The sequence below is a fragment of the Mesocricetus auratus genome, unplaced genomic scaffold, assembly GCF_017639785.1.
Source record: "Mesocricetus auratus isolate SY011 unplaced genomic scaffold, BCM_Maur_2.0 Super-Scaffold_6723, whole genome shotgun sequence".
In the NCBI taxonomy this organism is placed as follows: domain Eukaryota; kingdom Metazoa; phylum Chordata; class Mammalia; order Rodentia; family Cricetidae; genus Mesocricetus; species Mesocricetus auratus.
This window is the reverse complement of record NW_024429183.1, coordinates 15171777-15199033: the sequence shown is the minus strand read 5'-3', so window position 1 is coordinate 15199033 and position 27257 is coordinate 15171777. Positions and strand designations below refer to the sequence as shown.

Below are 27257 nucleotides of genomic sequence, written 5' to 3'. Positions count from 1 at the left end.
CTCCTGTTTCTACTTCTCTAGTCCTGAAATTGTAGGTGTGCACCACTATACCTGGCTTACATGGTGCCGGGGATCAAATTCAGTCCATGCCTCTGAGCTACATTCTCAGCCTGCCTTCCAGGCTCCTCAGCAACCTTATGTATGTGTAAATGTACACCTTAGTGTCTTCGTCAGGGTTCTTATGTATGTGTTTAGTGTAGAGGTTAAGTATTCTTTATCCAAATGTCAGAGACCAGAATTGTTTTGGATTTTGAGACATTTACATAAACAACATGAGATACCTTGGAGATGGGATCCAAATAAAAGGTCAGAAAACGTGTTTTCCATGTACCCCTTATATATCTTAAAGGTATTTTACATAGTTTAATAATTTTGTATCACGGGGTAGAGTTTTCTGTCTATGGCATGTCACGTCTATGCTCATGAAGTTTCAGATTTTGGATTTTTGAATTAGGGAGGCTCAGTATTTACAACTGTGCCTGGAATCTGTGGAATATCTGTTTTGAGACTTGGATACACTCATGTGTTTTGTAAATTGCAGACATGATGGAACATCATTTACTTGTGGCAGTGCAATTATTTAGATTGTGTTATTAAAGCCCATTGCAAAGATACTTCCTGGAACCCCACAGCATGATGGGGTCTATACTGAAGTTGGAGGGAAGAGCTGCTGATGTGGTGGTGGTGGTGGTGGTGGTGGTGGTGGTGGTGGTGGTGGTGGTGGTGGTGGTGGTGGTGGTGGTGGTGGTGGTGGTGGTGGTGGTGGTGTGTGTGTGTGTGTGTGTGTGTGTGTGTGTGTGTGTGTGTGTGTGTGTAGAAACACTTTTACTGTTGGGCCATCTAACTGCCGACCATCATGGCAGAAGCTGCCCAATGGGAAGCAGCTCAGTTCCATGTGCAGAGGAAACAGAGCTGAGATGAAAGATGGAGAGCACTGAGACAGTGGTGATGACCATCACCGGCTTTCAAGTACCTGGAAGTTACACGTACAATGCACACAAGACATACACACAGCCCCTCTCATAGTCCTGAAGATTGACCCCAGAGCCTTGTGCATGCTAGACAAGCACTCTACTAGTGAACTACTGCCCTGGCTTGCTTTCTGCTGGCGGTTATAAACACCATGACCAAAAGCAGCTTGGGGAGGAAAGGGCTTGCTTGGCTTTCAAGTTACAGTCCATCAGAGGAATGCTGCTTACTGGCCTGTTCTCCAAGGCTTTCTCAGTTTGTTTTGTTATGCAACTCAGGACCACCTGCCCAGGGGTGACACCACCCACAGGGGGCTGGGCTTTCCCATGTCAATCATTAATCAAAACAATGCTCCACAGACTTGCTTACAGGGCAGGGCCAGTCTGATGAAGGCAATTCCATAGTTGAAGTTTCTTCACAGGTGACAGTAGTTTATGTCAAGCCAGCAAAAACTAACCAGCAAAACTACATTCTCGGCCAAATACACACTTTGAAAGTTAGATTTATTCACATTATTTTATGTGCGACTGTTTTTCCTACATGTCTTTGTGTGTACCACATCTGTGCTTGGAAGAGGTCAGAAAAGGACATTGGAGTTACAGATGGTCATGAACAACCATGTGGGTGCTGGGAATGGGCCCCGGGTCCTATGCAAGTCCAACAAGTGCTGAATCATTACTCCAGCCCCTCCCTCCCCCAATATATTATTTAACTCCTTAAATCAAGAATGGATATCTCTTTTTGCCTTATCCATAGATACTTTTTTTGGCGTCCTGGCCAGCCTTGGACTCCAAGCTGTATGTAAACCAAGGCTTGTGTAGCTAACATTTTGTACAAGGCTCGTTTTTACTCACTAGGAAAGTGACCTGGCCGAGATGGTGGTGTTCCAGTAACTTCTACAGGGAAAGGTCAGTAGATGTGGTTTTTGGAAATGAGCTATAGAGATAGCTGGAGCTGGAGAGAGTTTCTTAGACATTAAGTTTTTGAAGGAAAGAGAACCTTCATCGCTTTGGAAAAGGCTTTGGCTTGCCTTGAACTTGCCAACTCAAGACCATAGCGTGGTTCTGGTGGTGTTGCTATTTCAGGAGATGTGTCTGATAGTGTATCTAAGGGATAATATGGTGTGTAAAAATAGAATAAATGAGTCAACCTTCCTGTAATTCTATTACCTGGACTCAGCAATGAACTTTTCTCTGGATTCATTTGCTCGTCTTTGTTTTTCTTTTTCTTGAAATATTTTGAAGCCAATTCACTGGTATCATAGTGCTTTATCATTTTTAATATGCATGTTGTTATTCTTGAACAGAGATGGCCTACCTTCCTGCCTGCCTCTCTGTGGCTTGTTTAATACTGAGTTACACCCCAGCCCTGAGACATTCTTAGCCCCCCACCCCTCTTCCCCCTCAGCGCTGAGGATTGAACATAAGGGCCTCAAACATGCTAGGTGAATGCTTGTCACTTAGATACAGCCCTGCTCTCTTAACCTCATCTAATAACAAATTGTGACATAGACTTGTCTGATCGACTTCAACGTGGCTTTTTATAAGGAGCTGATTGGTTAGTGTTGCTATTCACATGGAATCAACATAGTGCATTTAGTTCTTTGTTTCTGAGGTTTACCCTAATCTGGAACAGTTTTCTCTACCTTTTATTCCCCAACCTTCATTTAACCATCCTCCTGTCCCTCTAGCTGTGGATTTCGAAGAGTAAAGAATGGGGAGCAGGTGTGTGTGTGTGTGTGTGTGTGAGAGAGAGAGAGAGAGAGAGAGTGTCAGAGAGAGAGAGAGAGTGTCAGAGAGAGAGAGAGAGAGAGAGAGAGAGTGTCAGAGAGAGAGAGAGAGAGAGTGTCAGAGAGAGAGAGAGAGTGTGTCAGAGAGAGAGAGAGAGAGAGAGAGAGAGAGAGAGAGAGAGAGAGAGAGAGAGAGAGTGACTACTGTGAGCATGGTACGAGCAGCCAAGGCCCCCATCTTCTTTCTGCCATTGACCAGCTATCTGACCTCTGGCAAACCACCAACACCCTCTGGGGTCATTATTCTTGTCTATCGAAGGCAGTAGCGAAACTGGATGGCCTCACACTCAAGCACTCTCATTATTACCTCCCTAAAGAGATCCGAGAGGCACGTTGCAGACACTTCTTGCTCACATATTCACCCTAGTTTTGGCAGTTGAGAGCTAAGTCATCCCAGCCAATTGCCTTGTTCCTTCTCGTGTAGATACTGTGAGTGGTATACCTCTAGCATGAGTATGCTTTCTTTGTTGATATACAGATATGCTAGAGGGAGCCAAATTCATGGCTTGATGTGTAGGTCACTAATGAATGCATTTTAGTCTTCAATTTCCCCTAACTTCTCTACTACTTTTGTTTTTTCTTCATTTGCTTTGGCTTTCATTTATTTTATGGTGACCTATTATGTATTATTGTAAGCAACAACAATAAATACCTGTGTACTGAATATTCTTATCCTCAACATAGCCTGTAAGGTCATTGAGGTCCAGTCTATAACATAGATTCTCAGCTTTCTTGAGCCATAGATGGGTTGGGGATGTAGCTCAGTGCTAGACTGCTTGTTTACTAAATGCAGGACCCTGGGTTTGACAACCAGACAAGGAAAAAAAAAAACTACATACACTTAAGTTGTAGACTGGAGTCAGCTCCTCATATTACCTTCAGTTAGTCACCCAAAATTTCCATTTGATGGTGCTTTTGATGCAGTATTCCTTTTGTAACTATGGCCCAGCTCTTCCCTGGTCCACCTTTTATGAGCCACAGTGGCCGTGGTAGTCTGAGGAGCCACCTGGGTGGTGCGTCTTTGGTGGAACTTGTCTTTTCTAATAGCTCTTACTGTCTTGTCTCCAGGCCTTTGCTGGACAAACAGTTGGAGGGGATTTTAACTGCTAAAACAGTAGCCATTCCATACATTCCGTAGAGAAGGTCACCTGTGGTTCCAGTCGGGGACACAGGAGTGCCGGTGTCGAGGATGGTGGAGGTGGATCAATCAGAATCTATTGTCTTGCATATCTGGACAGGAAGAGGGTGGTCCATCAGACGTACCCCGTCCTCCAGGCCTCCAGTGTGAGCTCTTGTGCATACTCAGCCCTCATTTGCTGCGTGGGAGAACAGGCGTGGTGCTCTGGAAGGCCCTGGTGTCAACCTGCTCTCTTCCGTCCCTTCCTGGACCTCCGCTGCCTCCTTTCTCTGGAGACAGAGACAACATTCACCACAGAGGGCTGGGGGGAGGACCTAGAGCTTGTGCGTGTGGAGGATCTAGAACAGTGCCTGGTACTCAGTAGGCACTCAATAAATGGTAGGTGCCTGGAGGATCACCTCTGAGTGGGTGAGGCTGTATTGTAGCTGGCCTTGTTATGACTTCCTTTCTGTCTGTTCACACTTGGAAAGGGATCCCTAGATCTCGAGGTTTGTGAAGCTGTGGCATTGGCACGACGGATGCCATTCTGGGGCACTGGGAGTGTTCTGCTGCGTAACCAGTAGAAGTTTTTTTTAAGTGCCTGTTAATTCAGGAAGTCCGGTTGATGTGCCCCCACCCCAAATAGCAGCAGCGTGTCATTTGACCTTTCACGATCAATCTGAGGAGAGTATTTCCGATCTGCTAGTCTGGGTAGACTTGGTCCAGTGGTAGGCAAGACGGGAGGGGTGGTGGGGTGGGGGGAGGGGGAGGTGAGGGGGTCCTGGGTGTGGCTAGAGACTCAGGGCTCATGGCTGGTGAGTTTTCTTCTAATGGAATTTCCCATCACTTACTGCCCTGCTGATTTCTGATCAATGAAAATGAAATTGCATCACCTCCTCGGAGGCTCCACGTATGCCTGCTGCTTCCAGCTGTGTCAGTTCCGGTAAAATAATCTCATCAGGCGTGCGAGAGGGTAATAGGAAATAAAAATAAAAACCCACAATTAGCAAGAGGCCTTGCAGCTGAGTAACACTTACCATCCCAGAGGCAGAAGGGACTGGGAAGTGGAAGGCTTAGGAAAGGGTCCCTGAGGGGGCAGGGAGGGGCTTCAGGGAGAAAGGAAAAGAAAATCCCTGCTGTTTCACCCAACTAGTGGACGATTTGAGTCTGTGTCAGAGCTTCTGGTACTTGGGTTCTGGGCTCTGTGAAGTTACCCTGTGATGATCCCCCCCCCCCGTCTGTGTCTCTGTGTCTCTGTCTCTGTGTCTCTGTCAGTCCAGGTAAATTCCAGGACCCCGAAACCCTAGTTCTCCTGCGCACAGCATGGGGGACCCCTGCCTCCCAGTCTGTGACAGGGAACCCAACAGACCAGGGCGGGACAACTTGAAACCATGGCTGGTGGGGAGTCTTCTCTGAGATGACTCATTTCGCCCTCCTCTCTCCATCCTTCCCTCTAACTCCCGGTGCGTTTGTGTTAGAAGCATGAGGGACTATGAAAGGTCACTTGGTTACAGGAAAGCTGCTCCATGCTACTCTTGGAAGAGTACAGTGACTGTGTATACAGTTACCCTAGTTGAGAAGACTTGGGGAGGTTGTCCATTACATCTACAATATTTCGCGGCTTATGTCGGTGGAGGCTGTAATGTCACAAGGCCCAGCCTGAGGAAGAGCCAAGGCCAGAGGAACCAGGATGGGAATGCAAAGGGCAAATGAGGATGTAGAAAACCTGTTGGGTCACCTTGGGCAGCCAGCAGAAGTGCAACTGTATCCTCCTGTCAACAGGACTTCTCAGAGCAGAAGGAATGCTTGTGTGCGGAGGGCCTCTGGCTATGGCAGTTTCTTGTAGGTATATGCAGGACAGCGTGTTCTTCACTCTGGGTGGGGGCCAATCCTGTTGAGAAATGGTCTCGAGCATTTTTACAGTTCCTTTCTTGGATGACCCACATGTAGACTGAGGGTCAGAACTTCTTAAGATCTGACTGGGGGAGCTAAAGTCTCAAGCCTCAGACTTTTCAGTGTCACCGGGTCGAGGGCAGCTGCTCAACCTGCTGTACCAGATGCTGTAAATAACTCGGATTTTTAAGCCCAGTGGACATCAGGTCACTGTTAACCACATCTGGGTTCATATGTGGGACAATTGTGACGTGAGAGCAGGAAAGCTCTGGGAGGGATGAGTGTTTAGTGTGTGGCACAGTGAATCCCAGCAGCCGCCACTGCAGTGTGATCACCAGCATTTTTCTACCAGCCATGCTCACACTCTAGTGAGAGCCAGCCCGCGGGAGCCTGCATCAATAGGAAGGATGCTGTGTATGTTGTAGGCACTCAATAAGCATTTCTTACGTGAATGAATGAAAATCATTAAGAGTGGTCAGTGATGTTTTGGACCAGCATTAATGCTCAGTAGCTTCAAACCAAACGCCAGTAGGGCCGGAACCCCTGGTTGAAGCTCAAGAAGCTAAGCCCGTTAACCAGCCAGGCTTAATTTCCTCCACCCTTATGATTTAATGTAGAAGTCTTTTTTTGGAACTGTAACCTCCAGACTCCATCCAAGATTAGTCCAGCTGGGAGCACACTCAGGTGCCATGTTCAGAGCTCTGGGGGTGGAAGGGATGGCAGAAGCTTGTGTCTTTCCTCACCCAGCACATGGTTTTCATGTGTGCATGTGTGCAGAAATGTTTCTCCTCCACCATCCTAGACACTTAGATGATGTCTTGATCTGCATTGATCACACTTGATGACTCCAACTGGCAATTTCCCTCACGGGAACAGACCTAACCAGGGTGTTCAGGAAGCCATTAAGGAAAAATATGTAACCACACACATTCCCAAACTCAATTGTTCCTTCTTAGCAGTATTCAGATAAGAGACTTTCAAACGTAATTAATCCAAGTACTACTTAGCATGGCCCTGGTGATTCTCCACACAGCATTGGCCCCCAAGTTCCCTGAGAGCAGCAGGAAGGGGAAGACCCGCTGGGCCATCTCTGCTGGTTTTGTCAGGGTCCTGATGTTACTTGGGGCTGCTCATTTCTCTAGGGGGGTTCCCAGTGGGGTAAGGAGAAGCTCTCCTGGGTTGTTTTCCCAGTTACCAAACCAAGTCCTCTCTTTGAAGTAGCCAGTGGGAAAGAGATCTCCAAGTATTTTTCTTAATTGAAGGAACAGTGTAAGCAGTGTAACAGTGTAACAGTAAGCATAGGCTTTGGGAATTGGCCTATGGGTCGGGGAAAGGCAGAGAATAACAGTCTGGATTGCAGGCTGTTACCCATCGGCCCGATATCCTGTTCCTTGCTGTTGGGGGCTCCTCTTTAGAATTTGGAAGTCTCCCATTTGTGCTCAGGAAGAAGAACCCCGGGCCTACTTCCTTCTGTCTTACAGTCCTCGGGGCCTGGCAGTGGTACTTGGAACTCTCCCGCTAGGCCGTAAGGGAAGAAAATTGAAAACAGAAATAACTCTCTAGCCCAATATGGATTTGAGGTGACTTGAATCATCCATTTGGGTACAATGAGTCACTTAGCAGAGAATTCCGTGATGTGATCTTTGTCACTGTTGTGCTCTTTGAATAGGAGGACAAGGGAATCTTCATACTACCTGAAAGAGGGTCTGGAAAGGTGTGCAGGAGCCACCAGAAGAGCTGGTGTGGCTGTGTGGCTGAGCCTCTGGGTGCGCACACCTCCATTCGGCTTCATGTGCATTGCCCTGTTAATGAGCCTTTAAAGGGTAGCTCTTGTTTGTTTTGTCATGGTGCCAATTTCTGAGCCTCGGGCCTAAGCTACCGATGGTGAGCACTCTGTGTGGCCTGCTCCTCATCTCGAGGGGAGGTGAACTTCTGTTTTCAGAGGCATTTGGAGGTGGTTGCTGAGGGGGAAGACTTTCCCTAGGCTCACCTCTCCCGTCTCCCTTCGCTGGCTTTCCCATTGCCTGTGACAACTGGTCAGCTGAGTTACTGGTGGGGTCATAACTTCCAGGAGAGTTGGGTGGGGTTCTCAGGTACTGGAGGTAGCAGCCACAGGACCACAGACAATCCCCTGGTAGTGTGTTGTCTGCACCCCATAAGTCAGATGTACATGAAAGAAAACAGAAGGGCCAGCTTGTAGCTGTAAGTGTAAACAGAGGCCCTGCCCAAGTTCAGGTCTCTGACATTCTCACAGCCTTGAACTTCAGCTGTCATTTCTGCTGGTCAGAGGATTGTTCTGACGTAAGAAGAATACCCAGTAGTTCAGGGACTCTTGTGAGCGCCTTTATCTGTTTTGCTGGTGAACTTGATGTTGATAACTCATTCTACCAAACAGAAACCATAGTTCACTCATACCGCTGTGCGTGATAGGCCTTTTCCCCTGAACAATTATACTTAGGGTTTTCTTGGCTTCTTGGGTTTCTGTTCACATCAGGCCTTTAGTAACTTTAGAATGAGAAATAATCTAGCACCAAAATCCACAAAATATTAATATAATCAGAGAAGTTTTTCATGAATTATTATATATTGTTGGATTTTCTGTGAATATATGTTTATGTATATAATATATGTGGGATTCACATATTCCCACTATGTTAAGATCACTCTAGGACAGTGGTTCTCAACCTTCTTAATGCTGTGACCCTTTAATACAGTTAATTCCTCATGGTGTGGTGACCCCCAACCACACAATTATTTTGTTGCTACTTATTAACTGTAATTTTGCTACTGTTACGAATCATAATGTAAATATCTGATATGCAGGATATCTGATACATGTCTCCTGTGGGTGTCATGACCCACAGGTTGAGACCCACTGCTCTAGATAACTTATGCTATTTATTCATTGTATGCTACATGCTTAGTATGCTAGATTAGCAATGACACAGGTGACCTTTGCAGCCCACAGTCCAGTTGCAGAGTGAAAGGCAGCCAAGCAGAGGTAATTTTAGTGAGGAATCAAGAGAGAAGAGAGCTTTCTGTGAGCCAGCACAGGGTTCTGTCACCCCAGGGAAACTTGAACATGTGTCTCTTAAAGGATGTCTCGAAGTTCACATAAATTTTGAGGGAAGCTTGGAGCTGCAGGCACTGAGCTGAGAAGGCTTAAGTATAGAGAGTTGAGGCCAGGCCCTCCTTGGAAGGAAGCATGGCAGGTGATCTAATGACACACCATCCCTTCCTTAGCCAGGGTTTCTTTTGTGATTTCAGTTCCCCAAGATCAAGGTTAGTAACCTGGAAACATTAAATAGAAAATTCCAGAGATAAACAGCTTATAAGTTTTCTCTTGCGTGCTGCTCCAACCAGTCTGGTAAATGCTCCTGCCATCTTGGTTCATTCAGTCTGAGTTGTAAGCTGTCACTTGTCTAGTGGGTCTATGCTGTTGTATACTACACACTGGCCTATTTTCTCAGCCCCTTGATTATCATGATGTTGACGTGCCCTTGTTCAAGAAATCTTTATTTCATTTAACAATGGCCATTAAGTGTAAGAATAGTAATGCTGCCCCTCAGATGTGCCGGAGAAGCCCCAAAGTGCTTCCCTTAATTGAAAAGGCCCAAGTTCTTAGGGGAAGAAAAGAAAATCTGTGTGCTGAGGCTGCCTAGGGCTATCTTGCAAACAAACCCCTCTCCGGGAAGAAGGGAAAAGAAACTCACAGGGCTGCACTGTTGCACCTCTAACTGCAAGAGTTATCACCACCATGGATGGTGTTGCAGTAAGATGGAAAGCTCATTAAATTAAATTTGGTACTCTTCTCGGTTTGAGATGTCCTGTTGTGGGAGCTTGGAGCTGAAGTGGCTATTGCTGTAATGAGAGGGTTAGACCCAAGACTATGTAAAGCTCATGTGGAGAGTTTAAGATGGAATAAGTTCCCACTTGGTTCTTGGGGGAGGGAAAGCAGAAACTGGCTTTCCTGCTTTCTACAATCAAAGATGGAACCAAAAGTTCCTTCTAGAGTGATCAGGGCAGACAGCAAGGAGCAGCTCCCTTTGTACATGCTATACCAGGCCAAATTGTGAGCGATGGAAATCTAGCCACTTAGAGACATCTTGTGGTCTACTGAAAGTTGTAGGATGTACATCCAAGCAGTGAGTCCGGAATGGAAATGTTTGTTTTGGGAGTCAACCTATCATTTCAGTAATTGAAACCACAGAAGTAGTTAAGGTAGTTGACGTACAGAGATAAGAGCCAGGGAGAAAAAGTGCCACGATGCTTAAATGCCATAGGAGAGCCTTGAGGAGGGATCCTGCGGGTTGCAATCATAGCAAATTTTATTGGAAAGTATACATCCCCGAGAGCTTAGGAATGGGAAGAGGGCAGGTGATGTGGAGATCAGAGAGGGCAGGGAGCCAGAAAAGCATGCCAGGAAAGTGATGCGGGATGATCTAAGGAGCCATGGTGAGCAGTTCTCAGCCCAGGGAAATGGCAGCAGGTGGATGAGAAGAGTCATTGGCCAAGGTGGGGCTGGCTCTGGTGACCTTGAATGGAGCCGGCAGCATCTTGGAGACACGTGTCTCCTTGGCCTTCCAGCAGAGCACCTGATGTTTTTGTTTTGTTTCTTTTTTTTTTCTTCTTAATTTGGGTGTGGGGGCTTACAGTTTTGCAATTTCATTGAGTCCCACAGTTGGTTCTGCTATGCAAGGGTCTGATGTGGTAACCCTCTGAGGAGGAACTTACCAGAGACCAGGCAGACAGCTTTTGAGGAAGAGAAGCAGTGGGTAGCATCCACTGTCGGAGTGTTGTGATCCAAAGTAGGGACCAGAACGTTGTCCGAGTCACTCTGTGAGTAGGTGGGACTCTAGTCTAGCTGTTCATGGGACACTGGGCCCTGGCGAAGTCCAGTGGAAGGGATTGCCAGTTAAGTCCTGTGAAGCCCTTGGATTACTCACTAGGGCAAAGGCCATCAGCCCCTGTCACAGAAATAGAAAAAATTGATGCCCGTGGACCATTGCTAGCGGGACCTGGAAGAATGTTCTTGGAGGACAGATTGGCACATGCCAGAGTCTTGAATGGTCCTTCCTCTTGAACCAGCAGTTCTTCTTAGAAATGTATGCTAAGGAAATAGAACTCTGCAGAATAGCAAGAGCTAGGTTTCATAGGCTACTGTGGCCTCAGAGGCTGACTTAAACTGGCCTGCAGTTTGTATTCAGACTTGCAAACCCCTCTATCCTCATCTGTAAAATGGGTTCTTGCAAGGATCTAGTGAAATGATGTGTTTAACACTGTTGCTTGGCACCACACCTAGTCCTACAGGGTGGACTCCACCAACACAGCAGCTACTCATATTTATTGTTTTATTTTTCTTATGCATACAAAGATTCATGGGCATTTATTGCAGACTTAACAGTGAAATACTGGGAATTATTTAAATGTCTCGTAATAGCATTTGGTAAAATTATGTTGTATGTGTAGGTACAGCATCTCTGGAGCTGTTGCTCCAACTTACACAGCACATTTGATGTCATGGGAAAACTGCATGCTAAATTGAGTTAAGAAGAATCCTTCCCCTTATAAGGAGCAGGGCATCTGAGGTTGATAAAGGAAACCCATAACTATAGCTACACAGAGGGAGAAGCCTGAGAAACTGCCTGTGCTCGAGTCCTCTGGCTGGTGGAATTACAAGTGATTTTTACTTTAGCTTGAGAGTCTCTTTGTGAATATCTACTTCTTTACATTTTTTTCAAATAATGAACTCACACTACTTTAATCAGGAGAAGTTATTTAAAATAAATGTAACATCATGAGATGCCAGATTGAAACGATAATGGGCCAGATGGCCCGTTTACACATCGTCTCCTAGCATGCTCTCTGCAGCCCCAGCAGCAAGAGGGAGGAAACCAGAAATGGGGGCTTTTGAGGAGGGCTTGGAAGAGATAGGAGGAAGCGTTTAAGTGTGGATTTCAGTTTGCTTGGGGGGATTTAACTGCAGAGATGCTCAGGGATGGGTGAAGATGGGTGTGTAGAGTTGTGCACCTGCTGGGTGGGAGGGGTGACTAATGCAGCCAGGAAATGAAGCTCCTCTGGCTGTGGCTTTAGGTGTGTGTGTGTGTGTGTGTGTGTGTGTGTGTGTGTGTGTGAGAGAGAGAGAGAGAGAGAGAGAGAGAGAGAGAGAGAGAGAGAGAGAGAGAGAGAGAGAGAGAGAGAGAGAGAGAGAGTTCACTGCTCTAGGTCAGGAGCATGTGCAGGCCAGTGGTGGTCAAAGGATGCAATGGAAAGGTCTCTACAAGAAGGTAGGGTGGATAGGTGGTTAAGGCTTTCTCACATGATTAGGGTGAAATATTTAATGGGTGACTAAATACCAAATCCACATTTAGAATACTGTAGAATAGAAATAATAGCTGGCTTGTCTTTTTTTTTTAAAATAAGTAGCTACAAACATAGTAAACATTAAATTTTTTTGTCATAGAAGCCCCCCCCCCATCATTTCATATTGATGAAGCTTTCTGAGATCTAGTGTGCTCACACTCCCCTTCCCTCCCCCCTCAGATCACCCTCCCATGCCTGCCCCAGTCCCTACAGTAAGCAGAACATTTTGGTGGCTCCGTGTTTCATGCAGAATGGACTGAGCCAGCACTTTTCACTTCCCAGTTGATTTATGTTCTTAGCAAACATGAAGCTCAGGGGCCTGGGTTATTTTTTGTGCCTTCTGGACAGTGGGCATCCTGCTTCATGAAGGTTCTGTGCGAGTATGTGCCACCTGGCCACAGTTAGAGACTCCTTAAGGCTGTTGGGAAATGACCGTGGAGCCCAGTTGAGAACCTGCTTATAAGTCATGCCTACTGACTTATAGACATCAGGAGACAGATGCTGTTCCTGTATAAAGCACTGAGTGGAACTGTGTGGTTCTTTACCAGATTCCAAGCCAAACAGATCTGGGCACTATCTCTTTGAGCCTTGGATGAGGTTTCTAGTGTCTTATGTTAGGTATATGTTTGTTTTCAGTTGTGTGCCTGTGTCTGTGTGTGGTTATGTTGCTATGAGAATGGGTGCCTGAGGAGGCCAGAGGTATCACATCACCTTGGAGCAGGGAGCACAGGCAGTTATGAGCTGCCCAGTGTGGGGGCTGGGAGTCACACTTCGGCTCTCTGTAAGAGCAGCAAGTGCTCTTACCTCCTGAACTGTCCCAGCACCTCCTTTCTTTGGTTGGTTTCTCTCTCTCTCTGGTTAGTGAGTGTTTATTCATTGCGTGTTTATTTCATTTTACTCTGTTTTAGTCTGGATTTGATAGTGCTTACACTGTGGGCTACTAGAATTCTTTGGTGGGGCTCATCTTAATCTTTTTTTTTTCTTTTTTGAATTGCTTTTCACTAAGATAGGAAATGTAGCCAGAAGTTGTGAGGTTTTCTGAGTGTTATGTTATGTGAAACTCTACCCAAGTTAAAATGGCATATTGAGGACTCTGCCCAGAAGCCTCGGCTGCAGAATGGAAGACGGTGTTCTGTTTTTCTTCCCACACTTCTTTGCCCAGCTTTGCAGTCTTTCACAAGGCTGTGCCAGCCAGGAATTTCCCATGAATACAGGGCCCTGCACATCCGTGTGGATTGATGGTGCACATATATTTTTGGAGAGTTTCGTTCTGGACAGTTCTGTTTTCTTTTGACATAATTACAGCTATACCAAAAAAAAAAAAAAAAACCAAACAAACCAAAAGAACACAATATTCCTGTTTCTGGGCTAGAGAGATGGCTCACAGGTGAAGAGCACTGGCTGGTCTTCCGGAGGCCCTTGATCTCAGTCCCCAGCACCCACATGGCAGTTTAGAACGGCCTGTAACCCCAGTTTCAGGGGAGCTGACACCCTGACAGCCTCACACAGACATATATGTAGTCAAAACACCAGTGGGCATAAAACAAAATTAAATGAATCATGAAAAAAGGCAATTTCCATCCTCTTCATCTGTAGTTATTTTGCCCACATATATGTATGTGTTTATGCATACATGTAAATATACATACCACATACATGCTTGTATATGTTTCTCGTTAAGGCTCCACCCCCCAGACAACGTTTCTCTGTGTAACAGCTCTGGCTGTCCTGGAACTCACTCTGTAGATCCGCCTGGTCTTGAACTCACGGAGATCCACCTACCTCTGCCTCGTGAGTGTTGGGATTAAAGGTATGTGCCACCAATGCCCAGCTGCCATTAAGGCTTTTTAAAAAAATCAGTAAGATGGGCTTTACTATGTAGCCCACAGTGGCCTTAAACTTAACCTTGCAACCGTTCTTTTGCCTCTGCCTCCTTTGTGCTGGGATTAGAGGTGTATCCTGCCATCCTAGCTCCAGCTGTTTGAGGATGGAGACGCCATGCCTACTTACCTCTCTTGTATCCAAGCATATCTTCTAATAGACTTTATCCTGTGTAACATACCAGGCATAGGCTCCTATCAGCTCATCCACAGACCACATTCAGATTTCTCCAGCTGTCCTTCTTAGGACCTTCATAGGAAAAGAAAACCACAGAGATGTGTTACATTTTAATCTGAAACAGTTTTCCCATGTGTCCTTCTGTTAGTGACATTGGTGTTATCTGAAGAGCGGAGGATGACTTGTAGACTTCCCTCAGTCAGGAGTCCTCTGATGTTCCTTGTTGATTAGATTCAGGCTTGATGTTTTTTGGCAGAGAGGGGATGTGGTGTTCCTCTCAGTGTATCCTACCAGGAGTCACCTGATTAATCTGACATCTGCCGGGCCTCTCTACTGTAGGAAGAAGAGTCTGTAAGGGAAACTCTGATCGTAAGAGCTCTCCTCCTTCAGGGTGCACATCCATTGATTAGGTCCTGGATGGATTCCTATGAGGGTGGTGGTTACCAGAGGAGGAGTTCTGAACTTGATAGTGTGTGTGTGTGTGTGTGTGTGTGTGTGTGTGTGTGTGTGTGTGTGTAAGAGCTTTGCTCTCACATTTACATTTTTCTCTGTAATAAAAGCATTCAGTTGTGAATTCTTATTTATGCTCCATGTCACTCCTTTGCTCTTACTTAGTTCTCTGGTCCCAGTCATCCCAAGTGTGGCTGACAAGAGTCCCTTCAGCTCACTCCTGTGTCTACCTGAGGCATCAACTCAAGGTGCTCTTTAATGTAAGATGGTCCCTGCTTCAGTTTAAGAACTGACCACTAACCCAAAGACCTGCTGCAGTGAGGGGAGCTGTGTCTGTGGGCTATCCTTCATTCTCTTGAAGTGTTATAATTTCTCTCACTATCTTAGTTGTTTTTATTTTCATCCATCATTTTACTAACCATCTATCACATCTTGGTTGTGAGGATACAGGGTTAAGCTTGATCTTATGGTGTTCACAGCCGAGGCAAGCCAGTCATAGCACTGGGGGGACCTGAATTGCCGCCTTTATCCATGTATGCAGACGTGTCCTCTAACTTACCATGTTACAGTTTTGCCTTGTTAGTTTGGGTCTCCTGTTCCAACTGATCAAAGTGTCCCCGCCACAAACAGACCTCAATTCTGACATGGTGGTACCTTTAGTTTTTCCTGTTAACTTTCCGTGCCCTGCATGGTGACATGTGCCGTCTTGCTGTCATCCCCCAAGTTGTTGATGTAGATGAGCATAACAGAGACAAGACAGCACCCGGTGGCAGGTCAGTGTCTGTCTGCCTCGGCCTCCACGTAGCCTTGAAGTGATGCTGTGTACCTGCCATGGAGTCCTGCAGCCTTTATCATCCGAGAGGCCTTGTCCTTGAAGTGGGAAGCTTGAGGTTACCCTGCTCAGTACACTCTGCTGCATTTCTCAGGTCGCCGAGCCCAGGTTTGCTTCGTGTGTTCTTCCTGGCTGATATCTGAGGACGGTCCCTCTGCTGAGAGAGCTTCCTCAGCACCAGCTCAATCTGCCTAAACCTAGGCAGGGTTTGCAGTGTACACTCCCTGACATCTTTTCATCTTGATGTCATCACCTTATCCGAAAAATGGCGCACACACACATCATGCTTACCACTTGTCTGGCTTCTTGTGACTTTGGAGGGCATTGTACGGCACACGTCATACTTATTTGTGGTCCTCTCCTCAGGAGAGCTAGGTGGTCCCTAGCATCCGACATAGAGTGGGTTCACAGTAAATGATGAATGAGTGGATTCATTTTCAGGCCGAATGCTTCTAGGTTATGCCTTCTTTTTCAACTTTCTAATTTACTGTTATGGCATGTATATGATGTGTGTGGATATGTGAGTACAGGGATGTATGTGACAGTAGATTGGCATGATACAGGGTACATGTAGAGGTCAAAGGCTAACTTTAGCGGTTGGTTTTGTCTTTGACCTTTGGATCTGGGGAGTGAACACCATCTCTCTCTCTGGCCCTTGTGTGTGTGGTGTACATGAGTGCAGGTGCCCCAGGAAGCCAGAGGTGCCAGATCCCTTGAAGCTGAACTCACAGGCAAACTGTGAGCTGCCTGATGTGGGTACTGTGAACCCAACGTGGGTCCTGTACAAGAACAGTAAGGTTTCTTAACCACAGAGTTCTGTTACACCCCTTCTTTCTGAAAAAAGGAAGGAAAAAAGGGAAAAGAACAGAAACCAGGACATTGGACCTGCCTCCCGTGACTTTGCTGTGGTGTCTCTATTCTTGTGCTCTTGCAGCGATCTGGTGGTGTCCGAATGAAGAGGGCTACTTTGAGTTCTCTTGTTTGGATTGATAGGTGTAAGCAGTCCCTGATCTGGGAATGGTCTCTGGGTACACGTAGGTCTAATGCAAATATTGGCTGTCAGGATGCTTCATTGTTGTCTGTTGACAATAAACATCAGAAGGAAACTATCCATAGTGTCTAAGAACATAGATCCTACAGCAACTCTCTGGCTTTGTCATGTAGACTACCCAAGCTCGAGCAATCTCAGTTTTACATCTCTGGAATGGGGATAAGAACAGCACCCTCCGAGTGGTTATAATTATACATGTAGGTATTGCCTCAGTTTCTAACTCAGTAAATGATGGTTTCCATTGTGAGGGCTTTAAAAAGCTTTGGGAAATATAGACACAAGGGAGGAAATGAAATCACCCATAACCTCACCTCCTCTCATTTACCATCATAAAAATTTTGATAGAAATATGATGACGTATCCATACCTACTTGTCTTTCACTGAATTTGCAGCTGATCAGCTTCCATTGCTTGTAACTGGTTTCTTGAGTGTTAGTTATTGGCCTTATAACATATTGAATTGCACAAACTGTAACTTAGTCTCTGCTTTTGCCTGATTATTTCCATCTCTTCTTTTTTTTTCTGTTATAAATCTTATTATGAGCAATTTCATATGTCCACACATCTTCTGTTTTTTTTCCTTGGAATACATTCCTAGAATGGAGAAATTGCTGAGTCAAAACATGTTGGCAGTGTGTGTTGTGCACCGCCTGGGTCCCTGGAGAGGGGCGGTCCTTGCATTTCTCCCTAGGGCAGGGCAAAGCGTCCCTGGAGGACCAGGCATCCTTGCATGCTAGCTGGCGTCTCTGGTGATGCCCTGCAGGTTATTCACAGAGGCAACAGTTTCTCTTGCTGTCTCTATTCTCTTTGTTTTTCTTTCTTTCCCCTTTGTTTCCCTTCTTGGTTTTCTGCCAAACAGCCCCTTGTGAAAGGACCGCCTAATTAACCCTGTGCTAATTAACAATTTAAAATTACACAGTGTGACTGTTCATGTTTAATTCTCTGGGAGCTGAAGCAACAGCGGGCGCCCCCTCCCCTCCCTTAGAACTGCACACCCCTACCCAGCCTACCAGAAAACTGTAGTGTTTTATCCAGCCCTATCTCCTTCCTGGAATAAGACAGAACTTTCCTTACACACCCTTTTAGTTTAAAGAGGAAGATAGTTGCCAAGATGAGTGGCTTGTCACATTGTACCCGTTAGCATTTTATCCTTCTAAAGCAATCTTTTAAAGCGGTTGGTGTTTGCAAAACTACAGTGGGCTTTGAGACAGGGAACTATGATTAGTGGGGATGAACACAGGTTCTCCCCCACTTTTGCTGGGGCTCTTCTTAAGGTATTGGAGCTCTTCTGCATGGAGTACTTTTCAAATGGCAGATGTAAATGCTAAGTGGAATGAGAGTGAGCCAGACTGGATGTGTACACATGCTTGCCAGATCACTCCCCTGTCTCCCTTCAAACTTTGTCATTGGAAAGATGTGCTTAAAAAAAAAAACTAACTGATTTTGAAATAGTGTTGAATACAATATTGAGGTCATTTAAAGGAAACCTGGGGGAGTGGCCAGGGGAAGAAGAATTGGCCTGCAGGAAGAGTTGAGAGTTTCCGGTGAGCCAGACTGGAGTGCTTGTGGGATGGGTCACAGCCTGAGGGGTGGGCTAGAGGGCTAAGGAGAGGCTTGTGCTTGTGAATTTTGACTGGCAGGGCTTCCCGGGAAAGTGTGGGGACCCACTTGGTTCCCAGGCTGCCCTCTGTAACTGAAGAGCATTGATTTTACGGGAAACCATGTTTACAGACAGAGTGCTGATCGACCTGCCGAGTTGACTTCTGCCTCCTTAAGTAAGAACTACCTTTTTCTTATTGACTGGCTGATAAACAGAGCAAGCACGCTGGGTGGGAGAGTAGTGGAAGCCCCGAGGCCCATGAGCTGCCAGAGTGGGCAGGATGAAGAGACCGCTTCATGTCAGTGCAACCCCCGCCCCCTTCTGTCGTCCATTCTTTATTCCTGCATCTGCCAGGGACGGACGGACGGAGGCAGGGGATATCTACGTGGCCATCCTCCTCCGCTTACCTGGCCATATGGGGACCAAGCGCAAACAAGCTGGTCCTGCGGCGAGGATGCTGTGAGGCAGTGTCCCCAGCTTTAATTCAAGTTCCCAGGGATGACATGGGCGTGCAGATTCTGTTTGGAATGGGGCCTGAACCAGGAGCCTGGTTTCTCAGGCCAGTGTGACTAGCCCCTGGACCACAGCACTTATTCACAGGGCTGTCAGAAGTTCCACTTGGTCAGCATGTGTGAAAGAGAAGCTCTGACTAAAGCAGGCAGCCTGGGTCTGGAATTGGGCTCTCTTTCCCACCTGTATCTTTATGGACTGTCAACTTCCTGTGAATGAGTGTATATAACCCCCAGTACGGCACGCTCACCGGCAGTACTTCCCCCTCCCCGCCAGCTATCTGCCTTTCAGAAGTAGTCACTAGGAGTAGAAAACAAATTTCGGGAGGTTTTGTTTCGTTATTTGTTTTATGTTGTCTCCGAAGCCCCAGCCCCTTAGCCGGCCAGTTCATGGAGGAGGAAGAAGAGAGCAGCACAAGCAAAGCCCACCAATTAATTGGTAAATGCCAGCAGGTTTCTCCGGCCCAGCCCAGGCTGGAGAGGAGATTGGCTTTGCTGTCGATAAACACGTCCCTGGTGCAGCATCAAAGCTGTTCTCCTTTATCAATCGTGGCCTCCCCTTCCCGCATGCTCCTGTAACTTACCAAGCATTTATGACATTGATTTTACAATCGGGCTGTTAACCCTCCCGCCCCTTCAGACCTGCCAACCTTTTTGGCTTCAACTGTCAATCAGGTGTCATCCAGCCAATCAGGAACATCCTTAAGAAGAGCCTCCCCAGATTCTCACCTATATCCTAGCTAACTAAGCCTTATGCGAAGTCCTGTTTCATTTGCCATTGGGGTTGATTTAGTTGTGGTGGTCTGTTTCAAACGAACCCATTCTTTCTAAGGCACACAGAGCTACACTGTCACCGAGACTGAGGTTATCAGTTGACAGACAAGTGTATGCATGTGAGTTTTAAACCAACCCTAGCACATTCTTCGGAAAAGTGATTTCTTCTGAGGCTTCTGCAAGCCTGCCTTCCCCATCTTTTCCCGAGGGGGAGCTGTTGGCTCACTCTGCAGTCAAACCTGGAGAAATATAAAAGACTAAGACGGGGTTGGCAGGAGATGGAGAGAGATGAAACTCAGCCAAAAGCTTTGTCTGCTGCTTATGAATGAGATGGTGGAGCAGGGGACAGATGGCCTGGGGTCTGTGGGTAAAAGACCAAACTCTTAAGAAGTGCCGAGCCACCTGTAGGACAGCATCGAGGCAATAACTGCCCCTGCGGTGATGTTACAGGAACCAGGCAGCCTGTGATCTGTTGCTACCTTCCCCAGGGAGGGGAGCTCTCAGAGGGCAAGTTCAGCTCAGTAGCACTCTGGAGTCGGAAACGGAAAAGCCTCAGGGCTGAAGGACAGCTGCTTGGGTAGCAACTAATAACTGAGAGGCAGGTGTGGAAGTAGGAGCTTGCTAAGCCCAGCTGCCGTCTCTGCTTGTGCTAAGGCCTTTACTAGGGAAGATCCACCACACGCATGGCGGATGGGCTCCCTGCAGGTGGGGTGCGACACTGCTCCCCCCCCCCCCATGGGGGCATCGGCAGAATGAAAGTCTGGCCAGCTCGTATTCTTGGTACCTTCATATTTTCATTGTGAACTCTGCTGAATTCCAGACTAGGAAGCTTTCCTGGTTTGGGTGGAGGAGGTGCGAATTTAGGGTGTCTTCTCTCCAGTTTGATAGAGTGAAGTTGTTGAGATTTACCATGTAAGGTTTACTGCTTGGGAAATGGGTCTTCTGTTGCTTCTGAGACCTGAAATGACGGGGAGGATGTGGCCGCTGGCCCCCTTGGGCCCTATGCAGGATGTTCCTAAGCCTTCAGCTTCACTCTCTGAACTTAGCAAACTTGACACATGGCCACTGAAAAGCACCTCTGATTGCTCTACATCTCTGGGCACTTCTCAGTTTACCATTTTCTTCCTGAAGCTCCCTCCTCTCATCATCCTCGATGGCCCCATCCCACAGTGTCATCAGCTAGGGATGACTTCAGCAAGCTATCTGCATGCAGGAGGGCCCTGTCTGTGACCTCGTTGGGTACTGGAAAGATAACAGGCCTCTTTCACTATGGCTCCCCGCCCAGCCTGACTCAAGCCCTGATGGTATACAGTGAAAATTCCAACGGGTCTGTCTGTAAGGCTAGAGTGACAGGCAGTGTGAAGTCAAAGGCGTGTGTTCTCGACCGCTTTTCCCATTTCCCATTCATCGCGTGGACCTGGCTGTGTTGTCCATGGCGCTGCTTGCCCTCTCTGTGCTGTACTGTGCTGGGCCGTGTCCCCCAGTCTGCTCTCTGCCCTGCAAGCCTTGTGTTGTGGGTATGGACGGAAGCTGCTTAGAGCACTCCGTGCGGGACCTTAGCCTCGGCCCTCCTAACCTCTTTCCTTTCTCTCTCTCTTTCCCCTCTCTCCCTCCTCCCCCCTTGCCTCCACCCTTCAGGTCCGATCCGTACTGGGTGCAATGAAAGCTCCACGCAGGCCTTACCATGGAAGGCTGTGACTCGCCCGTCGTCTCGGGGAAGGACAATGGGTGCGGGATCCCTCAGCACCGGCAATGGACTGAACTCAACAGCACCCACCTCCCCGACAAACCCAGTAGCATGGAGCAGCCCACAGGCGAGAGCCATGGGCCCTTGGACAGCCTAAGGGCCCCCTTCAATGAGCGCCTGGCGGACAGCAGCACCTCGGCCGGGCCGCCAGCCGAGCCTGCCAGCAAGGAGGTCAGCTGCAACGAGTGCTCAGCCTCCTTTGCCAGCCTCCAGACCTACATGGAGCACCACTGCCCTGGCACGCGTCCCCCACCGCCCCTGCGAGAGGAGAGCACCAGTGACACCAGCGAAGAGGGTGATGAGGAGAGTGACGTGGAGAACCTGGCCGGAGAGATCGTCTACCAGCCAGATGGCTCCGCGTACATCGTCGAGAGCCTGAGCCAGCTGGCCCAGAGCGGGGCCACATGTGGCAGCAGCAGTGGCAGTGGGCCTGTCCCCTCGCTCTTCCTGAACTCTCTCCCCGGGGCGGGGGGCAAGCAAGGGGACCCTTCATGTGCTGCACCCGTGTACCCGCAGATCATCAACACTTTCCACATAGCCTCATCCTTCGGGAAATGGTTTGAGGGTTCAGACCAGGCCTTCCCGAATACCTCAGCCCTGGCGGGGCTCAGCCCTGTCCTGCACAGCTTCCGCGTTTTTGACGTGCGACACAAAAGCAACAAGGATTACCTGAACAGCGACGGTTCTGCCAAAAGCTCCTGCGTATCCAAAGATGTTCCCAACAATGTGGACCTGTCCAAGTTCGATGGCTTTGTGCTCTACGGCAAGAGGAAGCCCATCCTGATGTGCTTCTTGTGCAAACTCTCCTTTGGGTATGTCCGTTCATTTGTGACCCACGCGGTGCACGACCATCGAATGACCCTGAGTGACGAGGAGCGGAAAATTCTTAGCAATAAGAACATCTCCGCTATCATCCAAGGGATTGGCAAAGACAAGGAACCCCTTGTAAGTTTTCTGGAACCAAAAACCAAAAACTTTCAACACCCTTTAGTTTCCACAGCTAACCTCATAGGCCCCGGACACAGTTTTTATGGTAAATTTAGTGGCATTCGCATGGAAGGGGAGGAGGCCCTCCCAGCCGTCGCTGCTGCTGGCCCTGAGCAGCCCCAGGCTGGCCTCTTGACTCCCAGCACCCTCTTGAACCTTGGCGGGCTCACCAGCTCGGTCCTGAAGACCCCCATTACCTCAGTCCCCCTGGGGCCTCTGGCTGCCAGTCCCACCAAATCCTCGGAGGGCAAGGACTCTGGGGCAGCTGAAGGAGATAAGCAGGAAGTGGGGGATCCGGATTGCTTCTCCGAGAAAGCAGAGCCAGCCGAGGAGGAGGAGGCAGAAGAAGAGGAAGAGGAGGAAGAAGAGGCGGAGGAGGAGGAGGAAGAGGAGGAGGAGGAAGAGGAGGAGGAAGAGGAGGGCTGCAAAGGACTCTTTCCAAGTGAGTTGGAGGAGGAACTGGAGGACAGGGCCCCCGAGGAGTCTGGAGCCACAGCAGGTGGTAGCAGCAAAAAGGACCTTGCTCTCTCAAACCAAAGCATTTCTAACTCCCCCTTAATGCCTAACGTGCTCCAGACCCTGTCGAGGGGCACAGCTTCTACTACTTCTAACTCTGCTTCCTTTGTTGTCTTCGATGGTGCGAACAGGAGGAATCGTTTAAGCTTTAACAGTGAGGGCGTCAGGGCCAATGTGGCAGAGGGCAGGAGGCTGGACTTCGCTGACGAAAGTGCCAATAAAGACAATGCCACAGCACCAGAACCAAATGAAAGCACAGAGGGCGACGATGGGGGCTTTGTCCCTCATCACCAGCACGCTGGCTCCCTCTGCGAGCTTGGGGTTGGGGAGTGCCCCTCGGGTAGCGGTGTGGAGTGCCCCAAATGCGACACGGTCCTGGGCTCTTCCCGCTCGCTGGGTGGCCACATGACCATGATGCATTCCCGCAACTCGTGTAAGACCCTCAAGTGCCCCAAGTGCAACTGGCACTACAAGTACCAGCAGACGCTGGAGGCGCACATGAAGGAGAAGCACCCGGAGCCCGGGGGCTCCTGCGCCTACTGCAAAAGCGGGCAGCCCCACCCGCGGTTGGCGCGAGGCGAGAGCTACACGTGTGGTTACAAGCCTTTCCGCTGCGAGGTGTGTAACTACTCCACAACTACCAAAGGCAACCTCAGTATTCATATGCAGTCTGACAAACATCTCAACAACATGCAGAACCTGCAGAACGGAGGGGGCGAGCAGGTCTTCAGCCACAGCGCCGGGGCAGCAGCAGCGGCTGCAGCCGCCGCGGCCGCCGCCGCCAATATCGGTAGCTCCTGTGGTGCCCCCTCACCCACCAAACCAAAAACGAAACCCACGTGGCGGTGTGAGGTGTGTGATTATGAGACCAACGTGGCCAGGAACCTTCGTATTCACATGACCAGTGAGAAGCACATGCATAACATGATGCTGCTACAGCAGAACATGACGCAGATCCAGCACAACCGCCACCTGGGCCTCGGCAGCCTGCCCTCACCCGCCGAGGCTGAGCTCTACCAGTACTACCTGGCCCAGAACATGAACCTGCCCAACCTGAAGATGGACAGCACCGCTGCGGACGCTCAGTTCATGATGAGCGGATTCCAGCTGGATCCTACAGGGCCCATGGCTGCCATGACGCCTGCTCTAGGTGAGGCTAACCTCTTGGGCTTGTGTGCTTTGGCTTACAGGGGTTTGTTTCATTGGGGCAGGAAGCACGTGGGAAATGTTGAGGTGTGTAAATTGGTTCTGATCTTTATCTCCTTGATTTTTTCTTTTTTTGTGTGTGTGTGTGTATGGTAACGTCTCACAGTCTGGTGTTTTCCCTTAAGGATTCCTTGCACTCTGTGTGTACATATGGAAAATTTTATGCATTTGACAGAGCTGTGATTGTACTCTGGCTGTGTCGGGCCAGGATTAAAACTTAAGTGTTGCCTCTAGTTTTTGGCTTATGGTCAACTTTCCTTTACTGTTCCCATTCTCTCTTCTCTTTCCCAATTTGAAAAATTGCCATAATCACTCAGAACTTTTGGGTTCCATTAAATGTTCATTAAAACTTACAGGAAACCATAGCTGGGACCATCATCTCAATCATTTAAGCAGGGCCAGCCATCGTTGGAATAGGAGGCATTGGGGGCTGGAACACCCCTCACTGAAAACCCAGGGGCTGGTTCTGTGCGGAGCTGGTAGCCACTCAGGGAGCTTTCTCGGGCTCTTTGTATTTTTGTGGATCTTGATGAAAGAGACGTGCTCTTATTCTTTCTTATTTTGGATGAGTTGTTGGTTAGTATAGTTGGGAATTAATTAGGAATTAAATGGCCCTGGGGAAACTGCCATGAGTGCAGTGATAGATGAAGAACTGAATAAATTGTAAAATTGTCCACCAGAGAAAGCTTCAGTTTTGATAGCGGTTAGACGCTGGCTAGTGGGATCTTAGTTCAGTTGTCTTAGAGACGCTGAGTGGGCTACCTCCAGACCCCACTGTGTTATCAGTGTTAGTTGGCTTTCTGTTACTGCGACAAATGCTTGAGATGCAGAAAGAGAAGCAGTTTGTCTCATAGTGTGGGAGGTTACAGTCTCTTGTCAGTTACCCCTGTTGCTCTGGGGTCTGCGGCGAAGTATTATATCACAGTGGGAGCACTTGGTAGAGACAGCAAGGGACAGAAAGGGAGAGGAAGGGGCCAGGGTTCTAAATGACTGGAAGACTTCCAAAGGGGACCACCTCTTGAAGGTGTTTCATGACCTTTCCATAGTGTCACAGGCTGGGGACCAAGTCTTTAACACATAGGCCTTGGTAGGGGACATTTTTTCCAAGCCATAGTTTCAGGTCTTACTGATCTACTTGGCACATCTAAAATAGAACCAAAAACAGAAGACTTGGGTGTTGAGAACTGTTGGTCATGACCAATTTTCTTTGAGCAGGAAAATGTACAAATTGATTTTATGGAGGGTGGTTGATGATTAGGTCCCCTTTGACCTCACCTGGTCTCTATTTCCTGACTCTACTGTCTAGCCCTTTTGGATCTGTGGAGAGGACCCTAGTTAAGTAGAATTCTATGATTAACAGGGGAGTAGGTAGTTTTCTTAGCAACAAAGTGAGCACACACCTTTCTTTGGGCATGGGTTAGGCGGGTGCCAGGAGGCCAGGTCTCACCGGTGTGCAGGTCTTTAGCTTGTGTGGTGTTTCAGGGCTAACTTGCCGATGAGCTGTGTTTCCAAGCATTCAGCTTGCTCTCCCTGCTCTTTGTTTTCTCTATGAATCCATGATATTTGAACCTTGTTTTCTGTTTTGAAACATTAACCTGTTGATCTTTTATGACCAAATGATCTGAAGATGTTTTGCCGACTGGACTGGTTAACCCAGAAGGCACAAGAATCCATTGTTCTATTTGTCCCCAGAGTGAACCGGGCACCCCGGGGAAGAGTGGGTATCGGCCACTAGTGAAGGCCACTCTGAATCCTTCTGTTCCTCCTCTCCCCAGTATCAATTCGTTTCCCACCTTAGGGACAGTAAAATTCTGGGAGGCAGATCTTTAGCATAAACTGGGAATAGCCTCCATACCCCAAAAGCACAGAGATGGGATGACTTCCCACAGACAAGTCAAGGTCTTTTTAGTTGCCTTGAAAATCAGTGCCTGGTGCTTGCATTGAGAAGTGTAAACACAGATTGTGGGCTTTTTTTCCTGCTCAGAGTCTTTGAGCCCCGGGCATCACAGTTGTTAGTGTTACCAGGCACAAACCCAGTAGCAGGACAAATCCTCGTGTGCAGACACACAAAGAAGAGCCCCACTTCCTGTCTTAGAGTAGAGCTGTCCTCTCCAAGGATCTCGCCCAGTTCAGCCAGGAAGGGCGCTTGAGTTGCGAGCGCCACAATTGGATGGGCTGGGTCTTTGGAGAAGTCCAGTCCTCTTAGTGGCCACGAGGTCGTTCGGGGTGATGAGAGTCCCAGTTGTTTCCTGTTGCAAGGTTGGCTGGGTGCGGGGAGACAGTAGGATGTGTCTGGATGACTTGCAAAGGCAGTTGTGTGGCCTCAGCAGGATAAAGAACATAGGCAAGTATTAAAAAAAAGTCCGCAATTTTCCGTGGTGCCTGCTGCGGTTAGGCCGTTGGTGAGGTGGTTGTCAGACATGGCTGGGTTCTGCGGTGAGGCAGAACAGACTTTTATAACCTCGTTCTTTGTGACCAGGTTACCATCTTCATGCCTTCTTTGACAGGGCCTTCTCTTTAGTTTTGTCAGGTACTCCTCTGGAGATCCTTCCATTCTGGGGGGAGGGCAGAGGAGGAGAGGGAGACACCCCTTGGTCTGGCTTATGTGATCTGCCACCATTTATGGACAGGATATGAAGACTTACAGCAATGTGACCATCCTCCCAAACATCCCTCTAGACTCCCAAACCAAATGCTTCTGGAGGCTGAGCTTCTAAGTGAACTCACATGCCAGGGTGTGAAGTCCAAGCTAGTCGGATCTCTGTCGTGGGCGTGTGGTCCTTCCCAAGGCCCGGAAAGGGCTCAAAAGGAGCGACCTGCTGCAGCCCTTTCTTAGGGTGTTCCCAGATGCCCGTGGGTCAAGTATCAAATTCACTGGAGTTGAATTAACTGTGTGGACTTGCAGGATTCTAATGCCTTGGCTTTTCTCCAAGGTGGAGTCCTGGCGTGCTCCTCCTCGCCATCCCGGCTTCTCAGTGCTCCTCCGCTGGGCCTGTGACCTGGGGATGGGAGCAGTGGCTTATTGTCTCTGCTTCTGAAGTGACAGTGGATTTTCTCAGTAGAGTGGTATTATTGATGCGCGAAGCTTGCGTTTGAAGAGTGGGGAAGATGGGATGCTTCAGGTGGTCGGCATCGGAAACAAATTGCGTTTGCTCCTTGTCCCCGCTCCGGGCAGATTTTGCTTTGACTGAACATTGAGTGTGTTTTGTGGATGTTGCCTGTCTTCATCCCCATTAAGGGCAGAATTCTTTCCTCTTTTCTCTTCTTTCTTTTCCCTTTCTTATTTTCTCTCTTGCCCTAAAAAGAACATTATAGTTCTGGTTCCTCTCACTTGGGGAGGATGGTAAGAAGACAACAAGCAGAAGCTTCCTAAACCTTCTGGAACCCACGTGTGGA

The 27257-nt window shown here is 48.2% G+C and overlaps 1 protein-coding gene across 1 annotated transcript in view; it reads left to right on the top strand.

The window, feature by feature from the left end:
• Positions 1 to 27257, top strand: part of Zfhx3 (zinc finger homeobox 3) — a 240187-nt gene that overhangs the window by 59518 nt on the left and 153412 nt on the right. Inside the window, 1 exon segment of the mRNA XM_040737179.1 lies at positions 21044 to 23805. Within this exon segment, the coding sequence (XP_040593113.1) occupies positions 21090 to 23805 (2716 nt within the window). The 5' untranslated portion in view covers positions 21044 to 21089.